General features: G+C 41.6%; 2 protein-coding genes across 3 annotated transcripts in view; both read right to left on the bottom strand.

Moving 5' to 3' along the window:
• Positions 1 to 406: 406 nt before the first annotated feature.
• Positions 407 to 5,819, bottom strand: LOC107710747 (uncharacterized). The gene is made up of 2 exons (XM_016515588.1): positions 952 to 5,819; positions 407 to 598 (listed from the first exon to the last, which is right to left on the bottom strand). The coding sequence occupies exon 1, from the start codon at positions 5,817 to 5,819 to the stop codon at positions 1,233 to 1,235; it is 4,587 nt and encodes a 1,528-aa protein (XP_016371074.1). The 3' UTR covers positions 407 to 598; positions 952 to 1,232.
• A 3,666-nt stretch (positions 5,820 to 9,485) lies between these two features.
• The window catches only part of LOC107710759 (membrane-spanning 4-domains subfamily A member 12-like), an 18,164-nt gene continuing 11,660 nt past the window's right edge, over positions 9,486 to 15,989 (bottom strand). Inside the window, exons 1-7 of one of the 2 annotated variants that reach the window (XM_016515606.1) lie at positions 13,266 to 13,341; positions 12,573 to 12,764; positions 11,585 to 11,704; positions 11,440 to 11,496; positions 10,756 to 10,890; positions 9,892 to 10,029; positions 9,486 to 9,720 (exon numbers count right to left, since the gene is read on the bottom strand). In XM_016515606.1, coding sequence (XP_016371092.1) covers positions 9,712 to 9,720; positions 9,892 to 10,029; positions 10,756 to 10,890; positions 11,440 to 11,496; positions 11,585 to 11,704; positions 12,573 to 12,740 — 627 coding nt within the window. In that variant the 5' untranslated portion in view covers positions 12,741 to 12,764; positions 13,266 to 13,341 and the 3' untranslated portion in view covers positions 9,486 to 9,711. Of the gene's footprint in view, positions 9,721 to 9,891; positions 10,030 to 10,755; positions 10,891 to 11,439; positions 11,497 to 11,584; positions 11,705 to 12,572; positions 12,765 to 13,265; positions 13,342 to 15,989 lie in introns of those variants that run through there. The other variant, XM_016515604.1, reaches the window with a different exon arrangement.

The raw sequence follows: 15,989 nt of genomic DNA, 5'->3' as shown, positions 1-15,989 counted from the left end.
GCTTGGTAAGGAGTCGGGCCACATGTGAGCCACATCTCAGCTCGACTTCTCCGTCTGGCCCCAGTGTCTGTAGCATGCCCACAAGTGACTGTATGTGCAGGGAGAATCTCTCAAAGGCAGCTATGTCCCCTCTTCTAATCTCAGGAGAATCCATCACCGCAGCGATCCTCTTCAAGGCGACATGATGCGGCTGGCCAAACTTTTCAGTCAAGGCTGCCATAGTGTCAGTGTACGGCTGGGGTGAGTTGATAAAGGAGTCAGCGATAAGACAGGCTTCTTCAAGTTTCACATGATCTACAAGTATCTGATACTTGAAAAGCTCCGAAGCATCAGTGGGTAGCAGGTTTGCTAAAGCTAATTTCAGCCGAGAGAACTCCATCGGGTCATTATGGACAAAAAATCCAAGAAAGGAACAGTCAGTTTGAAGCCCTTAGGAGTGGTGGTGAGCAATTAAACAGTGACTGATAGAGATGCAGGGCATGAGAGGCACATGTACCTCGCAGATACTGAGTAATGTCCTGACTTTAGATGAGTTTGTGCTGTGTCTTCAGATGGGAGTGTAACACATGAATTGTGCTGGTATTTGGTGTGGTTTGATCTGTAACAGACGAAGCAGCACTCTAATATAAGTAAGCACATCATCACAGCCTTAATACACAAACTATTGACTCCTCCCCTCACATGGACATAATAATATATAAACACATAATATAATCACAAGCTGACAAGCATTATGTCACTCACAATAACATCTTTTAACATTTTACTGGCATTATTTATCAACATGAGATATTATAACATCCTAAACATGTCTATAAACACTGTAGAGCGACATAAGCTTGAGCACAGATGAATAAGTACCGTCACGTAACATTATGCAGTCAATAAATGCGTCATACTATATAACAATGAGCATAAATCAGTACACGTGATAATATAAACCTTACTCACTCTTATAAGACGCACAAAGCACAATATACACTCGATCTGTGGCTGTAATCAATGCTATTTCTCTTCCCCAGTACCCGTGCCACTGACGAACTGATATCTGCTGCAGCTGATGCAATATGCGATCGCTCCGTGCCGAGTTGCTTCACTTCCGATCTCCCGTGTGCGTCGTACTTTCATAATAAAAGTCCCTGTTCTGGTCGTTGCTACAGTGCTCCTAATTCTCTCAATGGCCTTTTGCACAGCCGCCCCCAAATTGCATGCAATTTGCACTTGTAAAAGCCTCACACCTCAGTCACTGGAGGGCCTTTCTCATTCTCCTCTGAATCTGAAATCATTGGAAGAGTGATAAGTCGGGCAACTGGCCGGGTGTAAACTTTGTCCTTGACTTGGATGTCCGCAGATCTCACATGACCATCTGCACTCTGACGCACTCTGATCACCCTACCAACTGGCCAGAGCGCCCGGGGAAACTGCGGGTCTATCACCAGCACTACTGAATCCACTGACAGATCAGCTGGGGTACCATGCCACTTTTGTCTGCATTGTAGAGTTGGAAGGTAACACCTGATAAATCTTGCCCAGAAGTGATCAGCAATGACTTGGCAGTGTCGCCATCTCCGCTTGCTTAGTCCCTTACACTTAGGGTAGACAACTGGAGGTAGTGCTCCATCCAGCCGCCCCATCAAGAGAACATTTGGTGTCACTGCATCCAAGTCTGCAACACTGGACGAAGTATAACCGAGAGGTTTAGCATTCAGTATAGCCTCGACCTCTAGTAAGACTGTATGCAAAACCTCCTCGGAGACCGGTTGAACTCCTATGACGGTATACAGTGCAGTCTTGACAGACTTGATCTCCCTCTCCCAGGTGCCCCCGAAGTGAGGAGCTGCAGGGGGGTTGAAGCGGAAGTCTATCTTCTGCTTTGCAAGAAGGCGTTGGAGATCGGAGGACATGTTGTTAAAAGACTCACGGAGCTCCTTCTCCCCTGCTTTAAAGTTCGTACCCTGGTCTGAGTAGAGCTCAGTTGGGGTCCTTCTGCGAGCGATGAACCGCCTGAGACTCATCAGGAAGGAGTCCACGTCGATATTGTGCATGAGGTCTAGATGCACCGCCCGGGTGGTAAGGCACTTATAAATGATGCCCCATCTCTTCTCTGAGCGTCGTCCTATCTTGACCTGAAACGGTCCGAAGCAGTCGACACCCGTTGAGTAAAACGGCGGCTTGTATAAGCGCAGACGGGCCACAGGTAAGTCAGCCATCTTCGGGATCAACGGCTTAGATTTCCATCTTCGGCACTCTTTGCACTGGTGTTGCACTCTCCGAATGGCTTCTCTTCCCCGAAGAATCCAGAAGGCCCGACGCATCTCTGCGAATACTCGCTCAGGGCCTGGGTGACAGAGACGAGCATCATAGTCCTGGATAAGGAGTTTCGTCGCTGGATGCAAGGGGTCTAGAACAATAGGGTGCTTGAACGTTGCGTCTAACCATTCAGCGTGCCGAAGTCTCCCCCCAACCCGTATGATTCCCTCGCCGGGGTCCAGTTCAGGGGACAGGGTAAGGAGACGACTACTTCGGAGTACTGCTTTCCCTGCCTTAAGGTGCCGTAACTCCTCTGGGAAGCATTCAGCCTGGACTCTCTGGAAGATCGTCATCTCTGCCTGCCGATAGTCTGCTGCTGTCAGGGCCTTATCTCGATCTGCCGCCCCATGCCACTCCTGCGCTACGGCCTCGACCATGGCCCTCCAACAAAGGTATGACTGGCTCAAATGTGTCTCTGGTAGGTCTGCTCTCGATACCACTCCGCACGAAACTGACTTCTTGTACTCAGTGACATCCTGTTCTGTTACCTCTCCAGGTAAGGATGGCCATTCAGCAGGTCCCTTGAGGAGGAAGGAAGGCCCTTGGCTCCAACGGTTCGGCTCGGCCAACTCTGCCAAGGTCTTCCCTCTTGTCACATCATCTGCCGGGTTCTGTGTGGAGTCAACGTAGCGCCAGGTACATCCTCCCGTAAGCTCTTGGATCTCGGCTACACGAGTACCCACGAAGACTTTAAAGCGGCATGACTCTGACTGCAACCAGGTCAACACTGTTGTAGAGTCACTCCAAAGGATTGTCTGATCTGTCTTCACTGTCAATTCTCTCTCTATTGTCTTTGCTAATTGGGCAGCCGTCAGGGCACCACAGAGCTCAAGGCGGGGTATGGAATGCTGTCGACGGGGCGCTACCCTGGATCTAGCCGCCATGAATGCCAGGTATACTCGACCCTGGGCATCTTCTGTTCTCAGGTAAGAGACGGATCCATAGGCCTTTTCAGAGGCATCACTAAACACGTGGACCTGTCTGGAGGTAACCATCTGGTCGGTATGAGGTGGTGCATAAGGTCGGGGTAATGATATACGTGGCAGCAGGTGCAACTCCGATTCCCACTCCTCCCATGCCTTTCGCAGATCGTGAGGGATGAGTGGGTCATCCCAGTCACGCGGCTTGTCCCACATGCTCTGGACAATCAGTTTGGCGCGAGTTGTGTAGGGTGCGATAAATCCCAGGGGATCATATTGTCGGGCTAGCACCTTGTAAACATTCCTCATCGTGAGTGCTCCATACTCCAAAGGTCGGCTCTTGTAGCCCAAGGTATCTGTCTGCCAGTGCCAGCTGAGGCCAAGGGCCGGTTCCAACAGGCCTGGTTCTTCCTGTGAAAGCCATCGTTCCATGCTATCAGATCTTGCTTCTGCAGGTAGGTGCCTGAGAACGTCAGGTATATTGCAAGCCCACTGGCGAATCTCAAACCCTCCAGATGCTAGCACTTCCCTAAGCCGGTCCACCAATTCCTTGGCTTCTTCTGAGGTATGCACACTCTGCAGACAATTATCCACGTAAAAACAGCGCCCCACTGAATGCCTGACTCCCTCTTCAGGACCTCCGTGATCTCTTGCATGCATTTGGAGAGCGAAGGTGGCGCAACATGGTGAACACGCAGTGCCAAATGGTAAGACCTGCCACGCAAAGACATCAGCGGGGTTCTCACGTTTCATGTCCCTCCAAATGAACCTGAGAAGAGGCCGGTCTTCAGGTAAGAGCTGGACTTGGTGGAACATTCCTCTGATGTCACCACAAACTGCCACCGCATGTTCCCTGAAGCGCAGTAAAACTCCCAGCAGAGAGGCTCCCAATGTTGGTCCAGGAAGGAGGGTGTCATTGAGGCTTCGACCTTGGAATTGAAAGGAGCAGTTGAAGACCAAACGACTCTTCCCATTATGGCTCACCAAGTGGTGTGGTATGTACCACGACTCATCTGAGGTCAAGGCTTCCCCTGGGTCAATCTTCTTGACTGCTCCAGTCTCCACTAACTTGCGAATCGCTGCGGAGTACTCATCAGCTCGTAGGGGGTCCCGGGCCAATCGTCTCTCCAGACCTCTGAGGCAGGGTAGGACGGCTTCCTTGGGAGCTCTGAGTGGGGGAACGCCTTGCTTCCTTAGCAGGGGCGTGGCATATCTAAGGATACCTGCGACCTGTACTCGCCTCGTCCTGGCCTCCAAGTGCTCCAGCGCTTCCTTATCCTGCTTCGATCTCATAACCGACTTGTCGGTCTGGTATGGCAGTATGTCCATCTTCCAGAGTTTCTCGACGTTCTGCATCAGCTCCGTCATCTGGGGTGAGATACTAGTGAGGAGACACTGCTGGGCACTCGGAGCCCACTGGGTAAGGTGTGCAGGTCCTTGGAGCATCCATCCCAGCCTCGTGCGAATGGCCGCCGGACCTCCAGGAGGGCCCAGTCTCACCGGCTCGACAGGGGTAAGTAGATGGGGGTAGTCTGCACCGATCAGCACGAGCGGCTTGACGTGTTCAAATGGCTCAAGGGGGAGGTCTGCCAGGTGCTTGTACCTCCTCTTCAGACTGGCGATGGGGTAGGAGTGGTCTGCTAGACCCAAGCGTTGTGAAGTGAAGGCCTCCACTATCTGGAAAGTTCTCTTGGGATTAGTTGGGGATGAGATTTTGAATGAAACAGCGGCTCCCTTCAGGGTTTGAACTTCCTGTCGAATTGTGCGGAGAGCGAGATCTTCAGGCTTCTTATGCAGGCCCAGTTTGTCAACTGCCTCAGGGAGGAGCATTGTCCGCTCCGATCCATCGTCCAAAATCGCATAAGTGTCTAGTGTCCGGTCTCTGTTGCGCAGGAGAACTCTGACGACTTTCAACAGAACCCGGGCATGGGACGATGGTCTGTCTAGGTACAGAACTTCCGTACTGGTGCTTACAAGACAGCTTTCAGCTTTCGGGTGCTCAGCCTTGGGGCGTGCGTTGACATCATGCAGTACCCTTAGATGCTTTCCTTGGCACACATCACAGAGCCTCTTGAGGTCACATTGCGCTGCTTGATGTGCTCTCCCGCATCTCCAGCATCTCTTGTTGACTTTGATCCACTCTATGACCTCCTCTTGGGTGAGTCTCTGAATAGCCGGACACTTATTGAGGAAGTGCTCTGTACCCTCGCAATACGGACAGTAGGGTTTCACTTTGCCTTTCCATCTCAGCGCGGATGAACTCTGACCTTCTTGTCTAGTTGCTTGGTTCGACGTATGGCTCTCAGCCCCATGTAGGATCGTAGCTACGGGCTTGCTGCGTCGCTTCTCGGCTCGGTAGCCAGACAGCCCTGGGGTGCGGAGGTCAGATGGGTTGTCATATCCTTGACACCACGACTCGTATCGAAGCCATTCTGCCAGGTCAAGCAGTGTATGAGTATGTCCAGGACGATGGAACATCTGACGTCGGAAGTTAGCTCTCATCTCCATCGGAAGCTTGGTAAGGAGTCGGGCCACATGTGAGCCACAGACTTCTCCGTCTTCTCCGTCTGGCCCCAGTGTCTGTAGCATGCCCACAAGTGACTGTATGTGCAGGGAGAAGGCAGCTATGAATCCATCACTGCAGCAATTCGCTTCAAGGCTACGTGGTGTGGCTGGCCAAACTTCTCAGTCAAGGTTGCCATGGTGTCCGTGTATGGCCTAGGTGAGTTAATGAAGGAGTCAGCGATAAGACAGGCTTCTTCAAGTTTCACATGATCCACAAGTATCTGATACTTGAAAAGCTCCGAAGTATCAGTGGGTAGCAGGTTTGCTAAAGCTAATTTCAGCCGAGAGAACTCCATCGGGTCATTATGGACAAAAAACGGAATTTTCGGCACAGGCCCCTTGTAGTCTCCTACCCTTGGAGTTGCAGACATTGGTGAGAACTGTCTGCCTGAGGCGGGGTGTGGCAGGTGGATATCAGGCCTAGCTGGATACTGAGTTGGGGATGCCTCATCTGTGCGATATATACTGGGCTGCGGCCGTGAAATAGGTGAGTAAAGTTTTGGCCTCTGGGTGCTGTACCGGATGTCATATTCTTCAGGACCTCGTCTCGGCTGAGGGGGGGTCAAGCTCCGAGGGGTAGAATGTGGACGAGTGTGAGCTGTAATGCTGGATGATACACTGTCCCTCATGAGCTGTAGCTCGCTCATCATTCGGTCTATGACAATGACCACTCGCTGCTCCTCACCAACTGCGGACTTTGGGGGGTTGTCAGATGAAGGCCACGGTGGAGGAGGCAGTCCCTCATCATACTCCTCTTCCTCTAGGGCTAACCAGTCATCTGGTAATGGAAGGGGTGGCATTGGCCATTGCTCTGAGGTCTGATCCCTCTGCACTGTTCCTCTCATTCTGACTGAGGCTGTTGACTCACGCGATTCCTTCCTATTATCATAAGGTGAGGTAGAACTATGCTGCACGCTCTCTCTGGTCCCACTTAACTCAGCTCCCTCTTCTGTGTGGGGTGTATAGATAGGTAGCCATCCTAACCTTGTGTCGCTGAAGCTCTCCTCCGAGCTTGGGAAATAATCGTCCTGTGCCCAAGCAGTCCTACCCCATGTCACGTGAGGCTGCGAGCTCCATTCTTCCCCTCTAGGCATGGGTTGTGCAGGACTATCAGGTGCTGGGCCATATCTCTTGGGTCGCACTACTGATGCAATATGCGATCACTCAGTGCCGAGTTGCTTCACTTCCGATCTCCCGTGTGCGTCGTACTTTCATAATAAAAGTCCCTGTTCTAGTCGTTGCTATAGTGCTTCTAATTCTCTCAATGGCCTTTTGCACAAATACGGTGACATGCCAATCAGCTAATCAACTCAAAACACCTGCAAAGGTTTCCTGAGCCTTCAAAATGGTCTCTCAGTTTGGTTCACTAGGCTACACAATCATGGGGAAGACTGCTGATCTGACAGTTGTCCAGAAGACAATCATTGACACCCTCCCATGATTGTGTAGCCTAGTGAATCAAACTGAGAGACCATTTTGAAGGCTCAGGAAACCTTTGCAGGTGTTTTGAGTTGATTAGCTGATTGGCATGTCACCATATTCTAATTTTTTGAGATAGTGAATTGGTGGGTTTTTGTTAAATGTGAGCCAAAATCATCACAATTAAAAGAACCAAAGACTTAAACTACTTCAGTCTGTGATTTATTTAATACACAAGTTTCACAATTTGAGTTGAATTACTGAAATAAATGAACTTTTCCACGACATTCTAATTTATTGAGATGCGCCTGTATGTGATGTGCGTGTTTACATCGAAGACATATTTTTTAGTGTCTGTAATACGTATTGGATGATTCCTCAGATGTTAAATTAACATTTATAAAAAGTCTTTAAGATGTTCATTATTTAGAACGTTTGTAAAACTGACATCTTAAAGACGTTTATCAAATGTTTGTACACAGCAGATGCCTTCTAGATGATGTGATCGTTAAAAGACATCCTGCAGACGTAGGCTACGTGTGCATCTGGGTGTTTTATAGAACTAATGTGGTTGCGTGCATCACATATGACATATATGTTTCTTAATGAAATATGTATTATTGTAAATTATTATAAAAAAAAAACATTATTTAAATAAACTTAACATGGGTTTATAATGGTTGCTTATAATAAACCCACCTAAGAGAGCAGAGAAATCTATAAGGCCTACCTGAGGCTGATGATGGTGCTTGGCCAGTCTTAGCAATTTCTGCGATTTGGCTGTCCTTTTCCATCCAAATAGTGCTTTGGTAGATTTGGACTGGGTTAAAATCATAGTCTGTGACATAAATTTCTCTGACGTCCTCCTGGAAAACTTGTCTTGTCCGAGTAGGGATTTAAATGTCCGATAATTTGGACATGTAACGCTTAACACATAATTACATTAAACTAAAACCAACATCAATGGTCATTACGTAGTTCAAACAGCATTTATAATAACATGATTTTTAGCTAAATATGGCAGGGGTATTTTGGTACAAACATTTTAAAAAGTACTGAAAACATTTGAAAGTGATGTATAAACCCATGTTTCATATTAATATAACATCATTTAATATTGATTTATTTTATTTTTTTGCCGGACTTGATACCAAATAAATAGATTGTGAGTATTGATATATAGATACTGCAGTACTGATGTGCCCATCCCTAGTAAATTACTCCTGTAACTACACAAACTATGGCATCATTTATGCCATATCAGTCCTGAGTCTGATAATACAGTCAAGAAAAACAAGCTGATCAACCTGAACCACCTTTGAAAGTACAATTTATATATTTATTTTTACCACTATTCAGAAAGCAGTTGTCAGAAAAATTGTGAGAATGCAACAAAAGGTTGTGGTTGTACTGAGGGTTTTATTGATGCACTGAGCAGCCATATTCAGAACTCAACTTGAGGCGGTGTTCCAGTATAAAGTTTCTCTTGCAAACTCAAAATTTCTGACTTATTTTTTTCACTGAAATTCATGTTTCATGATCCGTGTGACAATTTCTGTTAACTCCATTATGTATTCAGTGTGCTCCTCATTGTAAAGAGACCGTAGTGTTAAGATGGGAGGGAGGGAGGGAGGTCTGGGTGATGTTGAATTGAGATGTTACTTTGCTTTCATTCTGACTTGTTTGCAAATTTAAAAAAATAAATCTGACTTACAAGCACAAATGGAACGCACCATTATAATTACCTTTGTTTGAGGGCCAGCAGTAGCCAGCAGGCGGGTATTATGCAAATGTATTAAATTGTGACGTAGCTACTGTATGTCACAGAAATAATGACAGACAAACATTGTAGGATTGAGGATTTTTGAAGTGGTCACCTTTATTTAAAAGACTCATATATCAGTCCAATCATGTTTTGCTTTAAAAATAATGTCAACATGTGGTTGATAACACAGGGTTTCACAACTCTGGCCCTCAAGGTCTATGGTCCTGTAGAGTTTATCTCCAACCCTGACCAACTCACCTGCCTGTCTTTCAAATGTATTAAATTGTGACGTAGCTACTGTATGTCACAGAAATAATGACAGACAAACATTGTAGGATTGAGGATTTTTGAAGTGGTCACCTTTATTTAAAAGACTCATATATCAGTCCAATCATGTTGGCTTTAAAAATAATGTAAATATGTGGTTGACAACTCTGGCCATACAACTCTGAGGTGTATGGTCCTGCAGAGTTTAGCTCCAACCCTGATCAACTCACCTGCCTGTCTTTTTTTTTTTTTTAGAAATCCTGAAGGCTAGCTTGATTGATTAGCTTGTACATATGTGTTTGATCAGGGTTTGAAGATCAATTTTCCAATAATTATAAAATGTGTCCATATGTTCTCACTCTCTTATTATAGATACACTAGAAAGAAAGAAAAATATTTGAGCCAGAAACAACACTACTAATATTATTTCCTTGTAACCTTTGGATGGTATCTCCTTACTGTGACTCAGTATCCCTGGGAAGTAACAGACAAAATATTTTAGTGTACAAGAGACAAACGAGATACACACACAAGATTAAAACCCAGTAGAAGTTATATTTAGAAGAATATATCTATTGGGTGTTGGGTTAAAACTAACTGGCACTCTATTTATAGCAACTGCATCATCACCACTAAATCATTTACCTGGTTTAGTGCCACATTGACCACTGTAGAGTCTATGCTGTTGGTGGCTTTGCAGGCAAATGCTGAGATAAAGATGGAGATGATCAACTGAAGGATGGAGAACACCAGCAATATTCCAAGGATCCCTGAACCAAACCCCTAAAAACACACATTCAACATGCCCATATTTGAAAGCAGTTCCACAAATAACATCCCAGCAATTATATTGATTTTATTCTGATGACAAGAGTGTATCTCAAAAATCAGGATATAAAAGTTCACAAATATTCTGTCATTTACACACCCTCTTGTCATTTTATGATTTTTTTCTTCCAAAGAAAGTATTTTAAAGACCGCTTTAACACAGTTACAATGAATGAAGACTGAGCGTCCATGCTTCAAAAACACAGGAAAGCACCATATATGTTCATACAACTTGTGTACTATATTTCAAATCTTTTCTAATCACCTAATAGCTTTATGTAAGGAACAACCTGGGGTTTGTATTAAGATTTTCATTGATTAATGACATATACACTCTTAAAAATAAAGGTGCTTCAAAAGGTTCTTCAAGCGATGCCATAGAAGAACCATTTTTGGTTCCACAAAGAACCATTCAGTCAAAGGTTCTTAAAAGAACCATCTCTTTCTTACCTTTTTATAATCTGAAGAACCTTCTTTCGCCACAAAGAACCATTTGTGAAACAGAAAGGTTCTTCAGATGTTAAAGGTTCTTTATGGAACCATTTAGACAAAAAGGTTCTTCTATGGCATCATGAAGCACCTTTATTTTTAATAGTGTAGGTAAATGAGAACAGAATCTTTTTGGGTGAACTTTTACTTAAATAAAACCGCAATTAAAACAAAATAATGTACATTTAGTACCTGAGGATTTATACAGTCATATCCATAGCAATTTTGACGAAACCATGAGGCAATTCCTATGTCTGCACCCATCAGAATAATGGATATCCCTGCAGTTATGGCACTGATCACATTCATTCCAAGAGAGGCTTTCAACTACAGGGGAAAAAAGCTTTTAAGTGATAGGAATTGTGATGGCACACACTTGTAAAACATCCTAAACTCTGTAAAGTAATAATAAATCAGATATTTTGATCTGTTAGTGATAAAATAATGAATGTCTAAAAATAAAATGAACGTTGTTTTTTAAAAATAAAAAAATAAGGAATGTTGTGCTAAAAAAGCTGAGTTTAATGTCTAATGTTTAATATATGGTGATCAAAATATTGTGTGTGTGTGTGTGTGTGTGTGTATACAATATAAATTATTTACATTACTAAATTAATTGTAGTGCAAGTATAACTGATGAATATGATAAGTTAGGCAAGGTCAGTTGCACACCTGATACAAATCTTGATCAAAGAACATTTTACCACCTTTCTAAAGCTGCAATGAGAGCTTTACTGCTAACTGATTACGATGTCTGGACTGGTGCTCAATTGTTGAGAGCTTGTGGTGATTTGAATTGAGTACAATTCAACAATTACTTGAGTAATGTAAATAATTACTCTCACTCTCAGATTTCAGCATATTGTCTGTACATACCACACATGGATGAAGTTTATTCTGCGCCTCAACAGACAGAGAGCCAGCACTGATGTACTGAGAAAGAAACACAGGACATGTTAAAGTTCATTCAGGAAATTAAAATTAAAAGGGAATTAAAGCTAAACTATTAAATTAAACTTACAATGAAAGATCCCCAGAAGGTGATGCCACTAACGACAGAAAAAGTACTAAATATGCGGAAATTTGCGGTGAGTACAATACCAAGTAAGAAGACCATCACTCCAATCATTATCTGTACAGCCTATAGAGCAGATATACAGTAGGTCAGGTGTTTTATTCATGATGGCATAACATTTATGGTTGGAGACACGAAAATAGAAGCTATTTGTGCTAAAATATGTTGTTATTAAAATAAAATAATTATTTTTTTCAAATAAAATAATGGCGTTTTTTAAGAATTAAAAATAATCTGATTTTGGAGTTTGACAATGAACACATTGCAATCATGCTTGGGACGGCCCACATAAACGAGCAAAAATGCTTTACATTTCTTGAAATAATAATTTCTTAACATTAAACATTGACTGTCCGTCTTTATTCACCTGTTTCTCGTTGTTTCTCATTAAAATTCATTAAATTAAATCGTGTAAATTACATTGCTAATGTCATAGAATAGTACATTGTAACGCAGTGTTACAACGTGCCCCATCTGCGCAACTGGAGTTTAAAACTGGTTAGTCTTCTGCTAGTTATCAAAGCATTAAAAAACTAGCTAAACTGATAAATAACAGATTGGAGATTAAAATAATAGCAGATTTGTCTCATTTTAAATTAATAATAAAAACTGAGATGAAAAATTTACTTAAGCCAGAATTTTTATTTTACTATGGTAAAATAAATGTTCAGCAATATCTTCAAAAGATTTTTGAATTTTGGCTCACTTTTTTTCTATATAATGTTGATATGGTAACTAATAAATACTGTACATTTTGTTATGCTAGCATGTGTGGAAATATTCAAATCACGTGTGTTACCACTAACCTCGCGTTACTTTGTGCCCCACGCTCCCCTACACTAGGGGACTGTCATTTTAAGTGATCTAAAAGAAATTAAATGCTAAGAATATTCCCAAAACTATACATATCATTATAATTCATTAAATGCATTACCCCCGGTGCCTTTGGTTGCGCTTTGAAAAATCCTTTAAGAGCTGTATTGTGAGATACTCCTCTGGCCTGCTGTCCATCAACAAAAACAACACCATCTTTTGCCTCCTGTGGATTTATTTGAATGACAACTGTCGCTTTGTCCGTTGAGATGACCTCACTGGTTTCCATTCTAAGATATGTTTTGGATTTTACCTGTAATTACGCATTAAATGTTATTTAATAACAACAGTTAATAATATGATTTCATGCTTATTAATAAAGAATCTCTGTTTTTCATGTGCATCTGTATTTATATTTAAAGCAACTATAAATGTTGTCACTCTAGTGTATACTCATATCATAATCTTTTGATGAATTTAAATGTATATAGGCTACTTTATTTTGACAAGGGTGCCTTTACTGTCTTCTGAAGGATCAGAATGTAAAATTTATATTGTTCACAAATAGTTTGCATGATTGTATGTTTCATTTGATTTTGACATTTTGATTTATTTATTCGTTTTTTTTAATTTTTTATAACCCTTAAATACCAAAGCATAAAAAATGAGCATCACTGGTATGAAAGATCACTTAGTCAAAGCTGATCAAAGTCAATCGATGATGGTTATTTTTAACTGATGTGTGTCAAACTGTGTATATAAATATAGGCCTCATAATTAAAATCATTGTAGATGTTAACATAAAATATTTTACCTGAAATGAAATGAGTTGATGTGGTTGTCTGATCGTTCTTCTGGTGTATCTTTGTGTGTGTGGACTGTGAAGAACCGCTAAGGAGGAGCTTGTGTCATATGAGCTTGCTTTATAATTTTAAGGATCATGTTGATGCTTTACATACAGATTTAAAAAACTACAAAGCACCATAAACTATAGACATTGATTAAGGATGAAAATACGTGTTCAAAATAAATACAATAATTCTGTCGTTGGCCACTTTTTTGCAGTTTTTGTGTCTTTGTCAAGTAAAGTGCTTTAATCCATAGAGATTGTTTCAAAGTAGCTTCATATTAAACAGGAAAATAACATAATAAATAAGGCAAATCTCAATTCTACTGTAAAGCAGCTCTAAAAAGACACTAGTGTCATTATTCAGCTCAAGTCAGTTTAGTGTTGACAGTCAGTTCAGTTCCCGTTCATCAAAAGAAATATTTAAATCAAATGAAACATTCAATTTCATGTCAATTCATCAATAATCAGCTGAACTAAAGACAGTAGTCTTCAAATCTGAAATATCACCATGAAAAGTTCATATCACCATAACATTAATGAGAGGCACACTGGAGCACTACTGTTGCATTACAAAAAAAATGTTTCAAAAAAGTAGTTTAATTTGTTTCCCTGAGCAATTTTTCCACATTGGGTTAGGCTTAATTGATCAAATGTATCATACCTGTGTGATAATGCATCAATTATTTACTTGAATGCAATGTGAGCTGCTCTGGAAAAGAATAATAATAATGTAGATCTAATAATTTAATATAATAAAAAATAAAGATGTGTTATTTAGAAAGAGGTCATACAACTACAGCAGAATGCCTTATAACAGCAAACTGGGGCCAGGCAGTTGTGCCTGTGGCTTTGTTGTGGTTGTTTGACATTTACTTTCCATTTTTCTAGTTGTACCTTTGCTGTAGTCAACCATGTGGAAAGACTGCTGACATGAGCAGACTGTAGCATTGTAGCCTACAGTACTTATGCACTCCAGATTTTTAGGTTGCTATGAGCATATATGTAGATATGTAGATAACTACAGCATATAGAAATAGCATCATCTGACTAGTTATAGTTGTCACAACACCACTACCAGAACCATTTCATTTGTTTAGTGAAACACTCGTCACTAGAGGCAGGTGGCTTTGAAGATACTGAGACAGATGCAGAGACCACAAATGCTTACCATTGATGTGTTTTCTTGTCATGCACAGGAAAGCTTCTTGAAACCTGGTTTTAACTGACAGTAACATTTACTTTCTGACTCCAGACATTCCAAATATGCTGGGTCCCCAATTGCATGTTAAAAATGTACTGATCCCAAAGTCAAGTGTAAAACTAAGACTAAACATACAAGCCCAGTGTGTGGTTGCATAAAATGCTTAGACTAGTCTTACAATTAAGTCATCTAATGTTTTCCTTGTCATCTAAACTTTTTCAAGTCAGTTACATAAAAATGTAGATTGGTCTAATTTGAATCCAAAAAAGTAAGATTGATTACCCTTTGAATAACTGCTACTGTAGTTCGTCAGACTTGTTCTTAAGAAACAGTCTTAACATAATGACTAAGTTTGTACAAACGGCCCAAAGATCTACTCATTTAGAAGCTTGGTTAACAAATGCAATCTTTGGTCCATGCCAAACATGAAATAGAAGAATGGCCATTCCAAATAATTCTATAATATACACAAATACTCTTGTTTTATTCTGTTCAGTTCCTGTAACACAACATACATACAAAAAAAAAAACATTTCTCAATTTTCTAAGGAAGCTGATACCGCTGTGGTAAAAGAGTGTTTACAATCGAAAGTATTGTGGTTGACTTTTATTCTACTTAAATGCATCAGTGGAGTACAGTGTTGGTTAAAAGCCCCTTTTTTCTTTTTTTTTCTTTTTTTAACTGGTCCTAAAATGGTGATTTAAAAATTATTTATTTTTCTTGAATATTGGAGCACAAAACATTGTAAAAAAAATAAAAATAAATTTAAAAAAAAGATTTCATTAAAACGTGATGTATTTTCATGTGTGTTTGGGGCAAGGTGACAGGATCCTGACACTCTTGTCTGGTTCGGTTTACATTGAGATCAAGATACCCATGCTCCATGTTTGGTCTCTTGTTGTGAGCACATGGCTTGTGATTGTTTTCACTGGCCGATTGTTCTTGTATTTCGCACACAAAAAGAATTTACAGTATAATAATGTTTTATGTGTTACAGTCTAACAGCAATCAGACCACCACAGCATATTGAGGCCATGAGTTTTTTATTTTATCACAGAAGAAAATGAAGAAAAAAAGAACCAAAATCATACACAATTTTAATTCATCATTAAATGATTAATCCGCAGTGCCTTTGTTTTGTTCTTTGAAAAATTCTATAAGAGCCGTATTGTGTTTTGTTCCTCTGGCCTGCTGTCCATCATGACAAATCTGTGGATTTACTTGGATGACAACTGTAGCTTTGTTAGTTGAAATGACATTGCTGCTTTCCATTTCACTGAATCACAAAAGGCTAAACTACAAATGCAAGATATATATACCATCCTGGTTAACAGATACAGTACAATCTTTGATGCATGTCAAACATAAAATAATATAACAGACATGTTAGTTCCCTTTCAGTCGGTCACTCTCGACGTCACGTCGGATGACCGACGAATTGGGATCTCGCTTAGAGAGACCAATCTACTTCGAGTGTAAACTAAAC

Source organism: Sinocyclocheilus rhinocerous, unplaced genomic scaffold (genome assembly GCF_001515625.1).
Source record: "Sinocyclocheilus rhinocerous isolate Xijiao unplaced genomic scaffold, SAMN03320098_v1.1 scaffold2071, whole genome shotgun sequence".
In the NCBI taxonomy this organism is placed as follows: Eukaryota; Metazoa; Chordata; class Actinopteri; order Cypriniformes; family Cyprinidae; genus Sinocyclocheilus; species Sinocyclocheilus rhinocerous.
The sequence above is the reverse complement of the archived record's forward strand: the minus strand, read 5'-3'. Positions and strand labels throughout refer to the sequence as shown.